At 40.3% G+C, this 15,790-nt stretch overlaps 1 protein-coding gene across 2 annotated transcripts in view; it reads left to right on the top strand.

Annotated features, from left to right (window-relative positions):
- Positions 1-15,790, top strand: part of SLC9A7 (solute carrier family 9 member A7) — an 81,685-nt gene that overhangs the window by 53,825 nt on the left and 12,070 nt on the right. The window contains exons 13-16 of one of the 2 annotated variants that reach the window (XM_055702866.1): positions 1,424-1,483; positions 6,373-6,436; positions 8,970-9,052; positions 12,447-12,552. In XM_055702866.1, the coding sequence (XP_055558841.1) occupies positions 1,424-1,483; positions 6,373-6,436; positions 8,970-9,052; positions 12,447-12,552 (313 nt within the window). The remainder of the gene's footprint in view (positions 1-1,423; positions 1,484-6,372; positions 6,437-8,969; positions 9,053-12,446; positions 12,553-15,790) is intronic. The other variant, XM_055702867.1, reaches the window with a different exon arrangement.

The raw sequence follows: 15,790 nt of genomic DNA, 5'->3' as shown, positions 1-15,790 counted from the left end.
CCCATAGGAATTGTGTTGAAATGTATCTAGAGCACACGGGTGATAGGGGTTTAACTGCCATGCTCTGGCAAGCCTCAGCAGGCAGTTTCAAGATTCATTATCTAGTTAGGTCAAGTAAAGAAATACCCAAAGACATCCTAAACCCAACCTGAAACAACTTTTCCTAATTCCAGGGGTTTGGTTGTTTGTTTTTTTTTAGTGATTTGGGTTTGTATGCTTTTTTTTAAACATGGTGATGGTAATGCTTTTCTTCTTTAGCCATCTTCTAAGAAACAGTTGAACTTTTCCAAAATAGCTAAAATTTTCCAAAAATGCTGTACTTATTAGACATCTGGGAAAACTTCAGTATACTGACTTGGCAAAGATACAACAAAGAGAAAGAAATCATAGAAAGGAAGTTATTGGGCGGTTTTTAATTTTAGTTTTTGCTGCATATGCAGTGTTGGAGCAAAGCGCTCTGACCTGGAGTGTATGTTGGTATGGGAGAAGAGCTGTTGAACCAGGAATCCAAAACAAATCTATCCAAAGTCTGGTATTTACCTCTGCCTTCAAGGATTAGATGAGTGCATACTCCTCATAGCGCAACCTTAAATATTTGGTATGTCAAGATGTCAGCCTGCAATCAGGGTGTGTACACCTGCTCTTTGTGAAGCGAGACCTCTATGAATTTCTGAGCATCTGGGCTTTTATTTCACTTAAGGAATATATAGTTCATGTAGCATGCCTTTGTGGAAAAACAGCAGGGGGAAAAAACCCACAAGCTGCAAAGGGATTTACATGGAAAATATTAGAAACCAAACATGCTTTCACTTGTGTTTTGTTGTTGGTTTTTTTTAAGTACAACTGAAAAAGACAAAGTAAGGAGTAAAAATGCTTTGCTATGACTCAAGATCAATTATGTTAAAGATAGCTAATAAACAGTTAGTTAAACCAATGGAGTGATTTAGTATGTATTACCAGTTGTTTTGGACTGCTCTGAAACTAGCCATTTATTGATGGTCTTTTTCATCTATGCATAGCTTCTTGTGATTACTTTCTCTAATGACTTTGTCTCTTTTGGATGATGTACAGGTCCAAAGTGGTAGGAATTGTCTTAAATCATCTCTGTCTGTGTGTAGCAGCTCTCTTGAGAGCTCTTGAATCTAATTTTCTGGGGGAGGTAGCCTGTCATGAATGCAGGTGTTTTGCCAGCCTGAATCTGAACAGATGAAGACTATCACTGGATCTCTTGATCATAAAGTTCTGCTGTTAATTTTTGTGAATTTTGTCACTTTATTGTTGTTTTGCAATTCTTATTCTTGTATGCTTTGTCTTTTTTGATTGGGTAGGGTGTTTTTTGTTGGTTTGTTTTGCTAGGGAGCTCTGTAAAGCTACCATCTCATGAGCATTTTGTTACTCACATTGCATTCTTGTACTGTACCAGAGTTGGTGACCATGTTCCATCGGTGGAAGAGATGAGTGAAAGCCGCTGGCTGTATTTCAGGTGACACTGTGCTTTCCTTGATAGCAAATTAACCTGGTGCTTGGCTTTCTTCATCTTTGTAACACTGTGTACTCTTTTTCTAAAATATGGCATGCTGCTGCTGCTTCTCCTTTTCTACAGAGTGCCGTTGATGTTCATTCCTCAATTCTGAGTCTGTTCTCTTCTTCTGAACTGGGAGAGCGTGGATCACACATCATGTCTTTACCTTAAAAAAAACCCACAAAACACCACATCCTTTAACTCTGTGTAGGGGTAATTAATGAAGCAAAACTAGCATCTCTGGCCTGGGAAGACTTGAAAGCTGAGAAATCATGGATATGATCTTATGATCCTTAATCACACAGGTATTCTTAAGCATTCCTTGAGGTTATTTCATACAACTGTTCAGGTTGGAAGGGACTTCATAAATTATTTAGCCCAGCTTCTTCGGGGATGTATTTTAAAGACTAAGGGTTATCACGTTGCATTGTCGGAGGATGCTAATAAGAGCACGGATAAACCAGAATCCTAATCTTCTCTGGTTGGTGGTCTCTAGGACTGATACATGGATAAAGAAAGAAGAAAATATGAGAGAAATCTCTTAACTGGCATCTATAGAGGAATGTAAGTGTGTATACATATATATGTACCTATAAAGTGTACAGAACATTTATGTAAAGAAAACTCTTTGGGGTGGGGCAATGATAAGTTTTTCATGTATCCTGTCACACTAGAAGGTTCCCAGCAAACTACTAAATTTGCCAGAGATGCAGTGTATTAGCTTGTATGGAGAATCTGAGATCTATTATCTGTTACAGTCATTCTTGGCTGTTGCCACAGTAATTACATATGCTGGAATGTATTAAAGCCTGGTATTCTGGTAACTTGTCATTTATGTGCTGCAGGGCCTTGGAAGGCGTTTTGAAATATTGGAAGAAATGGTTCCACCCATTTTTAAAATAACATAGTGGAAAACTTGAAGTAGTTCTATCTGGTGTTTTTTTACCATTCCTTTCTGTACATTTAGTTTCCACTTTGCATTCCACATTTTGTCAACCGTTTTCTACAACATTGTTTATATTAATGATTTATACATAGGCTTAGCATTTGAGGGATCAAAACTGAGTAACTGGTCTCCTATGTGTGGTGCTGGAGTTGTAGCTGTAGAATAAGGACCGAGAGGGTCAGGAATCAGTTAAGAGCAGAAACATAGTGCTTTGATATTGGGTGTTAGTAGCTCAGTGGTAGTCCCTTTGCTATTACAAAGCTCTTAGAGCATGAAAAGCCTTTTATGCCTTAAAAAGAGGAAAAAAAATAATTAGAAAGGAGTGAAGAAATATACTTAAATTGGATTAATTTTTGCTGTAGCATATTCTGGTCTACAGATTCCAGTAACCTTCCTAAAGCTGAAATAGATGGCTGAACTTAATGTATTACTGAAGTCTGAGTATTGTACTGTAGTGAAGTATTAAAATATCTATCAAATACCGAATTGATGCCAATGGAGTAAATAGATGGGTTTTTCACAAGTTTTGGGATATGTATGTATTGTTACAGCTGAAAGACTGCTCATTCCTCATCTGACATCTGCTTTTTGAGAGTTACTTATTTGAATTGCTACTGTACCCCCTCAGGAAATCCACATGCAGCTGCTGCAATGGACTTTCAGAAAGGATGGAGCGGAAAACAAAGATGCTTGCTGGCATCTGGACTGCCCTGGCCTTGGCTGTTCCGCAGCTGATGTACCCCTCAGTCCCCATCCCATAGGCTGTGCCTCCTCAACAAACACTCTTTTCAACCAGAGCTCACTCACCTGCCTTGCTGCTGGGGGGTTTGAGCAAAACACCAGAGTCGTTAGCAAGGCTGCCCTCTCTGTGCCTCTGATCTCTGAGAGGGGATCTGTGTCAATCAATCCAGTAATAATTTTTCTTAATTTAAAAACTGGTTAAGTAAATGACAACTGATACTGGCATTCACAGCACATATAAATTACGGGAAGCTTTTTAAATGTACTTAAGGTGTGAGATTTTTTTTTTCTCTTAACTACCAGAAAAAAATTATGCTTAAAACATACATGCATCAATTTACTTGTACTTTTAATTATGGAAGCAAGTAAGGGTGAAGTAACTAAATGTTTTCTGTGCTTCACTATAAAGGAAGGTTGGAAGAGACTTGACTGGGTTTTGGTATTGTTTTGTTTCAAGTGACGAAAGATGAAACTTTCTTATAAATTTGGGGGTGGGGCCTGCAAAAACATGGCACTTGTCATGAGACCAGGGTGTACATACCTTGAAACTTAAACAGGCAGAGTTGCTATGAAAAAATAAAGCTTCTTATACAGTTAATGCTGGAGTGAGGATAAGATACACAGTATGCTGGTTGAAAGACACAGAAAGTACTTGTGGGAATTCAAAAAGCAGTATATTTTGTGTTAATCTGTGAACTGGGGAACACACTTTGAAACATGAACTTAATAAAAAGATTTATAGAAAAGAATTAACTAGAAATACTCATAAATTTATTTGAATAATAACTTTTAAAAAATGGTAAGTCTGTGTCAATGGACTATTTAAATATTGAAAGAAATGTCTGTAGTAAGAATTTTTTTCCAAATGTTGAATCATGTTAATATAGAAAAGCTCCCTTTTTCTCTTCAGCACAACAATGAACCCAAATACCTGGCCTATGATATACTATGACTTTTCACTGAACTGTATAGTCATCCTGCTTTGGTCCTCCACTAAGCCCCCTTCCCCTGCTTAAGGGCAGTTAAAACTCCCAAAGCAAATGCACAACCTTGGAAGTCAAGTAAAAGCTGAGACATTCTGAATTGTGTGGTTTTCTTACGTACTGTAAAGTGAATGGGTAGCCCAGTGAGTTAAAACTATTTGAGGAATGTAAGCTATGTTCATCTTCTGGAATGAGCTGCTTGAACTCCCTGTTCATACTGCCAGCTGCACAGCTAACGTGAGTGTATTTGCTCTGCACAGTGCATTGAACCTCCCCAACATGCAGCTGGAGTTTGGAAAGCCACAAATCTTTCTCTTTTATTTTTGTGTATTTATAAAGGAATGCACAATCTAATTTATATTGCCATACTGAGTGGGTTTCCTGAGTGGGTTTCTTGTCAGCTTTCTGTATGAGGCTTCATTAGATAACTAGTTTGTCTGCAGAAAACCCTTCTTACCATGTCTTCACTGTTTAGTGATAGCCTAACCAGGAACATCTAAGCCCGTGTAACCTTTCAGAACTTGTTTGTGGCATTTATTTTAGCATGTGTTACAATCCAGTACCCAGCCTGTCTCTCCAGTGTCCCTTAAACTGGTGAAGCCTTTTAGACTCGAGGCTGGTCAGTGCCAATGAATTCCCAGGCCAAATGTGCCTAAGGGTTGGGGTGACTATGTGGAAAGAAGAAGTGATGAGGAAAGAAGAGAGACTCAGGAAAAAATCCAAGCTGATTTTTTTTTTTTTTTGCGTCAGCACTAGCTCTTTATAAGGCTACTATGGGCTGTCTTGGAATGGCCTTCTGGATTTTCCCTGAACTACATTCAGTCACGTGAGGCCTTGGATTGGCTGTGAGTCCACAAGGATGACTGAAAACTTCAGTTCAATGCCAACTTTTCTTCTTCTGTTATTCAATTAAAAATAGAAAATGCTGCCCTGGAAGTCATTTGAAGGTGTTCCCTTTTAGTTTAATCATGTCTAGATCACCGCTTGCCTTATACAAGCATGTGTTCCTGGGGTACACAAATGGTGTGGTCTTACCAGCAAGGTTCTGTTGGTTTCTTGTAATCCTCAGGGATGTTGCATAAGCACTGTGGCTAGAAATAGCTGACACGAAGTCTAAGTGACAAAGAAATTGCATTTAACCAGCTTGGTCCCCTCCAAGACAGGGGAAATTAAGAAGTTAGCTACTTCAGACAGTATGTTTTTGTTAGTGCTTGCGTTTTCCTACACTCATTATGCAACATGGTAGGATGGAAACATAACATGTTTGAGACTCACAATCTTACCTAACATTTGAGGCTGGAGGCCTGAGTTCTACGAGGGAGCACAGATTAAGGCATGAGTAAGATTAAAACTAGACAGGTGCAACCTTAACAAATAGACCAGAAAAACCTGAACATAATTACAAAGATTAAATACCCATCTTGGACAGGAGCACTATGTGAAAGGCTGATTCAGTAATAAGATGCTTGCTAATTATGCAAAAGCCAGTAGACAGTTTCTCATTAACATATTATTCTGTACACATCAACAGTCTCATTATACAGACCCTCCCTCAGGTGGGAGGCTGGACTAGACAGACCTTGAGTTAATCCACTGTGGCTGTGTTGTCTTAGGTGAATGAAACTTGCAGCAAACTAATATTATGAGTCTTTATAAAGTATTTTTGTTGCTTCACACAGTGCATTAAAACTTGGGGGGGTGTGTGTGGCTTTCTAAAATCATGTATTTGAGCTATTCTCAGGCCTGTCTGGCAGCTAAGTTATTTGCTGTGTCAAATATTTAGGCTGGGCTTATCCTTAGTATGTGGTTTCTTGCTGCTGGACATGAGGGATGTTCTCCATTGAAGAGGATGTCACCCACAGTTCACCTTCTAAGCCAAAAATAGTATTTGCCAGTGTCCTAAAAGAATTGGCAATAAAGGTAAGCAGCTAAAGTTGATGCTGAGATGGAGTTAAAGCTGTTATCTACAGGTAGTTGCTGCTTGAGTGAAAAAGTATCTGGCTTATAACTATGTAACTGCAGGGGAATAATGGACAGCTCTTCCTCAAACTATTCTTATAATCTTTCTGAATGCAGCTTTGCTGGGTGCTTAAAGTGCTTTCAAAATGCATTCTGCTGAACTTACAGTATTTGCCACCCTCAGTAACACCACTTGCTTTGTTTTCCTAATGTTTCTGTAGGGTTGGAGTTGACCCAGATCAGGATCCTCCACCTACTAATGACAGCTTTCAAGTCTTACAAGGAGTAAGTAATGACGTAACTTCTCTATTAGGCTGATCTTATAACCGAGACAGTAAAGAACCACAGAAGCTACATGCACGGGTAAAACCTTTCTCTCCTAGCTGGCAAGTCAGTAATACATTTTACTTTGTTTTTCGGTAGGCGCTACTTGAATATTCTGTGGTGTTGGGTGTAATGCTGCAGCATTCAAATTTTTCTATGTATGTATATAAGGCATCAAAAACCTTCCCAAATTTACTAATACACTCTGTTTAACAATGAGCTTTCCTCTTCCCTCACCCACCCAATATGCTTGCTTTTAACATACTACAGCATAAGCAGTCTTCCCCAAGACTGACCTATAGATAATCTTCTTAGCTTCTGTTCAATAATTGATACCAAATTTTGGCCCTTGGACTTGCTTAGAATCAAATATTAAGTTTGCTAATCTGATTTCAGCTGCTGTGTACCATACCACAACCCAGCTGGGTCTTGCCTGTACTTCCTACTACCTGTATGAGGCAAAGGAGCACTGGAAATTTGTCATTTATTTTCAGCAAACTGTGCTGTGAATCTTTAGTGCAGCATTCTATGCATCAGTAACAACCCAAGAGTTGACTTTTTCCTCTGCAATATGCTATTGGCAAACAATGCTATTGAAAGAATCTGGTTGCTAGCAGAAGTTTCAGGTTTCCTCATCTATAAATTTGAGTGAATTTACAGGAGGAGCGAAAGGTCTGGGGAGAAAAACCAACATGCCCTGGGGTTTAACTGGGAGCTTCTTCTGCCCAGGCCTTCGTTTTCAGTCTCCCAGGGTACCGCTTGGCACTAATTGTTCAGTAGCACAACTGGTTGCTTATGTAGGAACCTGCTAGAGAAAGTTGAATGACAGGAAAGATGGATGACTTTGGACCCAGAGGATGCTTACGGGTGCAGAAGTGTGTGAACTCTGCTTTGTACACCTCAGGTTGTATGATGCTGGTGTTCAGTCTGGTCACAGATATGAGCATGCGATGCTTGCTGTATTTGGAATGAGATTTCTTATTAGTGGTTTCTCCTACCTTGTCTTTTGTTTCAGTCACAGGTTGTACAGGTAAGAGTTGCTTGCTCAGGAAGGACCTCTTTCATTGCAGAAACTTCATTAGGCTTCTCTGTGTTCTTTGTAGAAGCCTGTGTCTAGCATGCAAAACAGATTCTGAAATGGTGGGTCTGGGTACCAAAAAAGGTGAACCTGGTTTAGTAGCTATCTGGAAGCAAGAAGCCAGGCCTCAAAACACGTTTTACAATGAAGGCCACAGTTACTGCATAAAACCAAGGTTAAGAAGCGGTATCGCAGTAATATGGCTTTGGCCAGTTCAGGCTGAACTTGTCAGGATTTGAGGAATTGCTCTAATGAGAAACAGAGCATGGGTATTCTGTTCTCATTCAGTGTCTGGGTGGAAATATCTTGTTTGGTTTTTTCCCATGTAAACATAAAGCACTTACCCATTTGTTTCTCTCTTTAGCTGTGCGTTGCATTCCTTATGGAGTCCATTACTCTGTTCCCTTTGGATTCCTCTTTCTTTCAGCAAGCCAAGATTAGCAGCAAGTCACAGTTAAAGAAAATATATCATTTGGGATGGGGAGGGAGCTGAAAATGTACTAGGCTTTAACTCTTGGTGGATCCTGGATTTCGTGCAAATCAGAAGTACACAGGGCAATCCTGTCTTGTTCTTTTCCAGTAGTTTGGAAGATGATTCATATGAGGCATTCTCACTTCATCTGTTTTCCTGTGTTTAGCTGTTGGTCTGTGGCCAAAAAAAAAAAAAAAAAAATCAAACCCAAAACAGTAACAAAAGTAAAAACAAATGCAGCTGCAGACCAGCTGGTGCCATGGCTTGCAGCACAGCTAGTAAAGGGATTATATTTAATGCTGTTAGCACTTCTGAGGTTGATCTAGCACTTATGAAGTTTGCATGACCTTCCTCAGTTGTGATTTTTATATGGATTTGCTGTTAAGCATGTTTCTTTTAAATGTGATAGATTTCATCAGATTTGTGCAAGTTGATCAGGCATGGTAAATTCCCTTGTTCGTCCAAGGAAGTGATAGGCTTAAGGAAAGAACATCAAATAGACCTAGAGTTAAAGGAGCCAACCAAGCAATGACTAGGAATCAAATCTGGACTATTCCAGCTCATTTATTTGGGGAGGGGGATGGGGATGAGACATCAATGAGGCTTATTTGTCAGTTTTGGACTTATTTATATATCTGTTACTGCATTAACCGTGCAATAAGCTTTCAGACTCAAGGCAACGTAGTGGTAGAGGGCTTGTTAAGGTAACTTGAGGACAATGAAGAGAGCCTAAAATTCTCTGCAGTCATTTCTGGTCTTTCTAGGGAAAGTAACTTTCTCAGTATAAGCATGTCTCTAAATAGCTTTCTTCTGCAGTCTAAGTGCAGTATTGAAGTAATTTGGCTTGTTTGGACAGGAGATTATAACATGAATGGTTGGAATGTATGATCTAGGGGGTTTTTTTCTGCATGAAACAATTTAATATGTTTTTATTTTATTTTTAGGATGGCCCGGATTCTGAAAGAAGGAACAGAACAAAGCAGGAAAGTGCTTGGCTCTTCAGGCTATGGTATAGCTTTGACCATAAGTATCCTTTTGAAAACACAGCCTAGCTTCAAGGAATGAAATGTTCACTTTTTTTCCTTTCCATGTACCCATATGCCTTAAGCATTTGAGAGAGTCAGACAGGAGACAGATCAAGTATTTAACATGTTCAAGGCACAGAACTGAAGCTTCAACTTGCTGACTCACAAGACAGACATTTCTTTTCTCTAATGCACGGTATGTCACACTTGCTGGAGGAAAGAAGGCAGTCAGTTCTAGGAGCTGAAGTTCCTTCCTAAACAGTAAGACAGCCAATTAATTATTTCAGATCCTTTGATTTGTTGCATTAATCTGTTCTCATCTTCGCTGATGCTTATAGCACAAACTGGTTTTCCAGTTCATTGTACATGTCTAAGCCCCAGCTCGTTGCCCTGAAGAGCCATCTGCTTTTGTGATGAAGTCCTGTTTGGAAATCCATTGCTGACACAGGAAGTTCTGGAACTAAAAATCTACATGTCGTCCAGCTTATTCCCTTCAGTACACCCAGAACTTCCTATGGGCGTTAAAGCAGAGAGTGTCCTTGTGTGTGTGTATATGTATATATAGTCCTGTACAACCTTGCTGAAGCTGCTATTATACTATGTATATAGCTTTGCTTGAGATTCTAGGCAATTTTTATGTAGCTGTCCTGTCTTTCATGCTTGTTTTTTAAATCTAATTAGCATATTCTTAATCAGTATATCATACAGTTGCCCCTCCTTAACAGTTTACACTCACTTAGTGGAAAAAGCCATAGGTGATCCTGTGGCTATGGCAAGCTACTTATACCCCCAAATTCAAAGAAGTTTCAGTTCTCGTTTCCGAGTAGTTTCTGAGGCAGTTAAACATACTTCAATACCTGCGACAGGGCCTTAATCTTTTGCAGCTTGTATCTGAGCAGTGAGCCTTTTCACTGGGGTCTTGGCTGTTGGTTGGTGAGAGATCTCTGGCCTGACTGGAGCACAGTAGTTTCCTTCCATGCCTCGTGCATCGAGATTTCCCACCCAGGGAAGCCCAGGTATAGTGTTGAAAGCATCGGGATCCTACTAGCACTTGCCCGTTCAGGACAAGATCTTTAGTGACTGATTCTTTCAGAAGCAGTAGTGTTGGGCCAAAGCCCAGAAGGGAGTGTATGTGCTAGTTTAAATATTCATAAATGGTAGTAATTTCAGGTTAACCCTTTGAGTTGTAGTAGCTGGTGTCAAAGTGTATTGAGGCCAACTTTTTTTTATTTAAAAAACCCCCCATACTTCTGTGGTAAGAGCACGGAAGGATCTGGCCGTCGCTGATGGCTTCTTCTCTGTCTTTTTCAAGAAAGAAGCAGAGCTATCCTCTTCCCCTGCCTTTAAAAAAGGGATGTGCCAATTAGAAAAGGAGCAGTTGGCAATGCTGACTTCCCCTTGGCTGACGCTAGCGTGACTGCAGTCCCCAGCAGCTGCAGCCAGGGCAGGGGGAGTGCTAGCTGAAAATTGCAGCTTAATTGGCTGTTTCACGGAAACGTAAAAGGGTGCGACAGTGCATTTGCTTTCTCAATGGTAACTAGCAATCTTTGGGGAAGGTTTCTGTGAAGTTTGTGCTAAGGAAACTGACATCCAGAGGCAGAGCTGTCTTACTCTATCTTAGAAGTAAAAGTCTGCTCCTGTTGCAAGAAGGTATTCAGATAAGCATCTGCTGGGTGGCCTTAAATTGCATGGAAGGGATCATCTTTACAATTGCCACCTCTATACCCATGGCTAAAAGTCACAATAGTTTTTGCTGATGCATTCACTTGGTTTGTGGGTAGAAAGGCAGATTGTCTCAAAATTCACTCTTTGCAAGGGAACTTGAAAAAGATGCAAGTATGATGCACTCGGCAGTGTGCTCCAACGCTGGCTATTGCCTGCAGAGCTCTGTGTGGTTGGATAACTGGGAACTTCATTCCTGTGGAACGCAGAGTTCATTTAATGTCATGGGCTGTTCCCTGGGTTCCCCCACAATTGTTAAACACAAAGAAAACTGCAACTTTGATGAAGCACCAGATGCCTTTTACTGGGTTTGTTTTATTATGACCGAGTTACTGCATGCCTGTCTGCCACAGGGCAATGTGGAGGCTGGTAGGTTAACATGAGGACGAAGTTTATTTCTCTCCAGAACTGGGTGTAGCTGCACTGTTACTGGAGGAGGGAAGGAGGAAACATAACTCTGCAGTGGCATAATCATACCATTATATATTCAAGTAAACACTCTGCTCCAGGCCCTGCTAAAGGGGAGGGATACATCTCTGCTAAAACAGCCCCTTTTTTAACCCCCTCTTCACCCTAAGCACCTTGACCTGTTGAGATGATCAGGGAAACTGATACATGCACAAATGGACTTGATTCTCTCTATGCTTAGAGGACTAAAAAAATAACTAGAATACCTGCAATATGTATTTACATTTAAAATAATTAGACTGACTTTAAAAAAAAAATAATAAAACAAATAGAACCCAACCAAAAGCCTGTGGTGGTGATTTCAGACAATATTTGGAAGTCTTAGCACTCTCCTCCTGAGCTCTGTTCTTGTGCCAGTCAAGATCAGCACCTTGCTCTATAGCGGGGACACCTTTTTTGACTCCTGAGTATTTATTTCCTCAGGCATACCATCGGTCTAGAGTACTAGTACGAACAAATACGGATTTAACTGGGGGCAGACCTATGAAAAGAAGTGTAAAGGCACCTTCCTTTCCCACCCTGTGCCGCCCCAGTGCAATGTAGGCAGTATTGCTTTCCTTCCACACTGTGTTATGTGGTTCTTGCCATGCAGTTTTCCCTTTGCCTTTCTGAGGCTCTGCATGGTATGTGTGTGTGCACTGCGCAGAGGTGTCCGAGCCTTACCAGAGTAAGATCTGTGGTCGCATCTCTGGCTCAGTGACCAGCTAGGAGTTCAAGTGGCTGCATTGCTTTGAAGACGTTGGATGGACGGTGTTTCTTTATTTCCTTGTGTTGAGCCACGTAGGTATTTCACCCAGTTATCTCTACTTTGCAACCTTGACACCGTGCTCCCGTCTGCAGAGCAGAAATCCCCTTGGACCTATTAACACTAAAGCACTTGTTACCTCTGCTTGCTCCTTTCCACTCCAGAGAGCCCAAAAGCTGGAAACATTGCAACTGGTTGAAACTGTTAAGAAGAGAGTTAGCTAGTTGCCCTTGCAGAAAATGTGTGAGTAAAGAAACTGCCCTTGAAAGGATGAAGGGGGAAAAAGTTTGGGGAGGATTTTTTCATTTATATGTTTATAAATGCACATTTTTTCTAATGGATGTTTTATACACAATTATTGAGTAGCACACAGATCAAAGGCAGAACCACGTTTATGTACAATTGTCTTTATTTTCAGTAGTGGTTTTCAAGCACTGACATGTTTTCCTTAACAACTAAAGTTATTTAAAGCCAATTCTCACTCACAGTGGCCCCCCGTTAACCACGACTCTACCCAGCTGGTGTGGTCTGATAGCCCGCTGTCTGACAAGTCCCCAGGTTTATGACGTAAGTAGAATGACTTAATACTGCCGTGTTTTGATTTTTATTTATTCAACTTCAGCAAAGCAAGGGTTTTTCTTTTTAGGCAGAAGTTGGTACGTTATACACACAAGAAAGGGCTAGTTTGTCCTAGGCAGAAAAGATCAAAGATATTCTCCCTTGGTGCAACAGCTTCTATTGGTAGAAATTGGAGATGATCTTATTGTTCAATTACTACATTAACATTTAAGGACATTGGAAAATTACAGACCTAGTCAACAAACCAGTTCAGTGAATCACTTCAAAATATTCAGTCCCTTCTCAACACTTTTAGACAAGATTCTTTCCCTGTTACTTCTAAGGTTGCACTTCTTCAGAAAGCACAGGCACATTTACCCATGTCAGAAAGAAATCTGGTAGAGCTTCCTTTCATTGTTTCCACTGTGAAATTTGAGATTGTATTTCAGAAACCGTTAATGAGTTACTTATCTCAGTCTGGCAGGTTACTATACTGTCCTTACAGCCATGTCTTGCAATAATTGATGCTTCATTCTCTTATTACTCTTGCAGGATCCTGATACATGTCATTCCTATCTGTACAATGCTTCTGAAGTCTACCAACTTTTTGCGTCGATAGTAAACAAAATCATAGTACTGTGTGGGATCACTCAAACTTGCAGGTTCTCTGGAATGGTCACATCTCTGCTATGTTCAAGTAGTCTTGGACTAGATGGCTCTTAATCTTTCCCTAGAGAGTTATGAATTACACTTACAACTTGGAAATACTTCTCTGCTTATCTTTCTGGAATCATTAGCATCTTTCTTTTACCTGATAGTAAAATGTCAAAGAAATTTGAAATGCCTGCTGCCTGTTTAGAGCTATTAGCAATGCAAGAAGTTGGCCTTGTTCCCGTCTTCGCAATGCCACTGGAGATCTTAACAGATCTAGGCTGGAAGGCAGCATCCATCAGACCAGTTAGCCTACTTGCGTGTTTCCCATGTGTCTGTCTATATATGATCTTATAAGATTAGTTATTCAGTAACTGAGGATCTAACCAGAATGAAGAGGCAAGCTTTGCCTTTCATTTTCTCTTAACGGTTGGTGTCTTTTTTTCCCCCTCTTTATTTCTCATTCTTAGCTACTACTACAAGTGGAAACTTTAATTGGATTGGTTCTGTGGTGCACACACCCACCCACCCCACACTTGGGGTGTTAATTTCATAGTTAAAAATGCTTATAAGGCTGTGTACTTTGTTAAGGTGTATAACATGTAACTTTCACATTGTATTCTCTTTTACTGTTCCTATTTTGGTGCATTGATGCATTAGTCTTAGGAAATAATATAATTTTGAGACATTATTTTTGTTTCTTTTCAAGATTTCTGAACTCTGCAATTGCGTTAATACTTGTTCATTCTTTGCATGGCTGGCTTTGCTACAGCACTTTGCTATACCATCTTGTAACTGGCTAAAAAGCTGTGGAATCTTTTTACCTTCTTTTAAAGTGCAGGTGAAGCAAGTGAGTGTGCCATGTCTTTGTGGGGACAGAAACTGCTGGGAATAGTTGTGCTTTTGTTAGGTATTTCCAGGAAAATTGAATGGTGCAACTGAGAGAATTAAAGACTGAAGGCTTTGAATTAAGCAACCAAAAAAAGCCTGTAAATACTCAACAGAATGTAACATAGCTGGAAAACGTGTTTCAAAAAAGTAGTAAATCCTAGATCTCATGCAGGTGCATGTCTGAGCAATTACAATATCTACACAGAAAAGAAAGAAAAAAAAGCATACAAGTATGTGGCTATACTGACTGTCTATTTGTGTATTGGTTTCAGCTTTTGTTGTTTTTTTGGGGGTGTCTTGGGTTTTTTTGTTGTTTTTTCCCCCCTCTGGCTTTATTACAACCTTATTGAGAATTCATTTTCACTTCTCTGAGTGGCAGCACATATTTTTCATCAGATGCCACGGGGTGGGTTTTAAAGTCGGAAACTCAAACAACCTAATTCGTAGTCTACCTACCCCCTATTCCTAAGTATGAGCTCATGTCCTCTAAGCCTGAATTTGCATGGCGTACATGTGAGGTTCTGAGTCACCATGCAGGAGCGAGGCACAGTTGATTTTTTTTTTTTCCCAGAGCTGTCGTCATTATTCCTTGCTGATGTTCTCCCGCTGCTTTAAGATTGTGCCACTAGGCTCACCATTAAGTGTTTCCCACCCAAACGGAATCCAGCTTGGAGCTTAAAAGCATGAAATGTTGCTGTAGTTAGCGTTTAAAATGCTGTTTTAACGTCTCCAGCATGCATCCTTAGGAGCATGAGCAGATTTTATCACAAATGAGACAGAATGCTGTGAGGTCCCTCAGGGTTATGGTCAGCATGTCAAAGCAAAGTTCAGTCTCTTGTAGGATTTTGGATTTAGGTACTTAGCCATTCTAATTTGTCACTTTAAGTAGTGAAGTTCAGACCTATGGTTTTTGAGTGAATTGAAGCTATTCCTACAGAACTGTAGGGGATTGCAGAGGCCAGTTTAGGGTTATTCTTGGAAGAATTTCAAGTCTCTAGGGATCTACTTGGATACATTTCCTGTCTTGTCTTAAAAGAATTGTTCATGCTGCATGAAGCACAGTAGGTTTATTCACCCATCCTCTTTCCTTGCAAACACAGCAAATCTGTATACTACATGGGATTGTTCATGGATGTTCTCTGGGGAAATGTATGAAATTGCCTGCTGCTTGCGGTGCTGTTCAGAAGTGAAATAAATGAGTGGAACTTGGCTTGTACAAAGCAATGTTTGTTCACTACGTTGAGAGAAAGCTCAGTGTTTTCTCTGGAACTGATCATGTTTACATACATGTAAGTATAGCCTGGGACAAACCAGCAAAGACTGAGTTAGGATTTGCCATATAGTATGAAGTCTGTGGCCCTCTCCTTTCAGTATCGTGCTCCCAAGAGCTTTTCAGCCTTCTAGGGAAGCTCAAGTGTAGTGTGTGTTCTCACCAGTTTCTTATCTGATAGGTGGCTGCAAGGATTTGCTGTTGAATAGTATTGTGGAGACAGGAGACGCTTTGGGAGCTTTGGCCTTGGTATCGCAGTACCCTCCTGGTGTGTTGTTAAGCCCTGCCTTCCCCCCCCTTGGTGCTTCTTCAAGGGCAAACACCCTGAAAGGAACCTGTGCTAGCGCTTCTCAGCTTCTCTGACTTCTTAAAACATAACCAGTCAGCAGTCACAAACTGCCGCCTCCTTGCTAATTTTTCTGGTTTTCATCTTTA

Source organism: Falco cherrug, chromosome 2, assembly GCF_023634085.1.
Source record: "Falco cherrug isolate bFalChe1 chromosome 2, bFalChe1.pri, whole genome shotgun sequence".
NCBI lineage: Eukaryota > Metazoa > Chordata > Aves > Falconiformes > Falconidae > Falco > Falco cherrug.
Note: the sequence above shows the minus strand (reverse complement) of the source record. Positions and strands in the feature narration are given on the sequence as shown.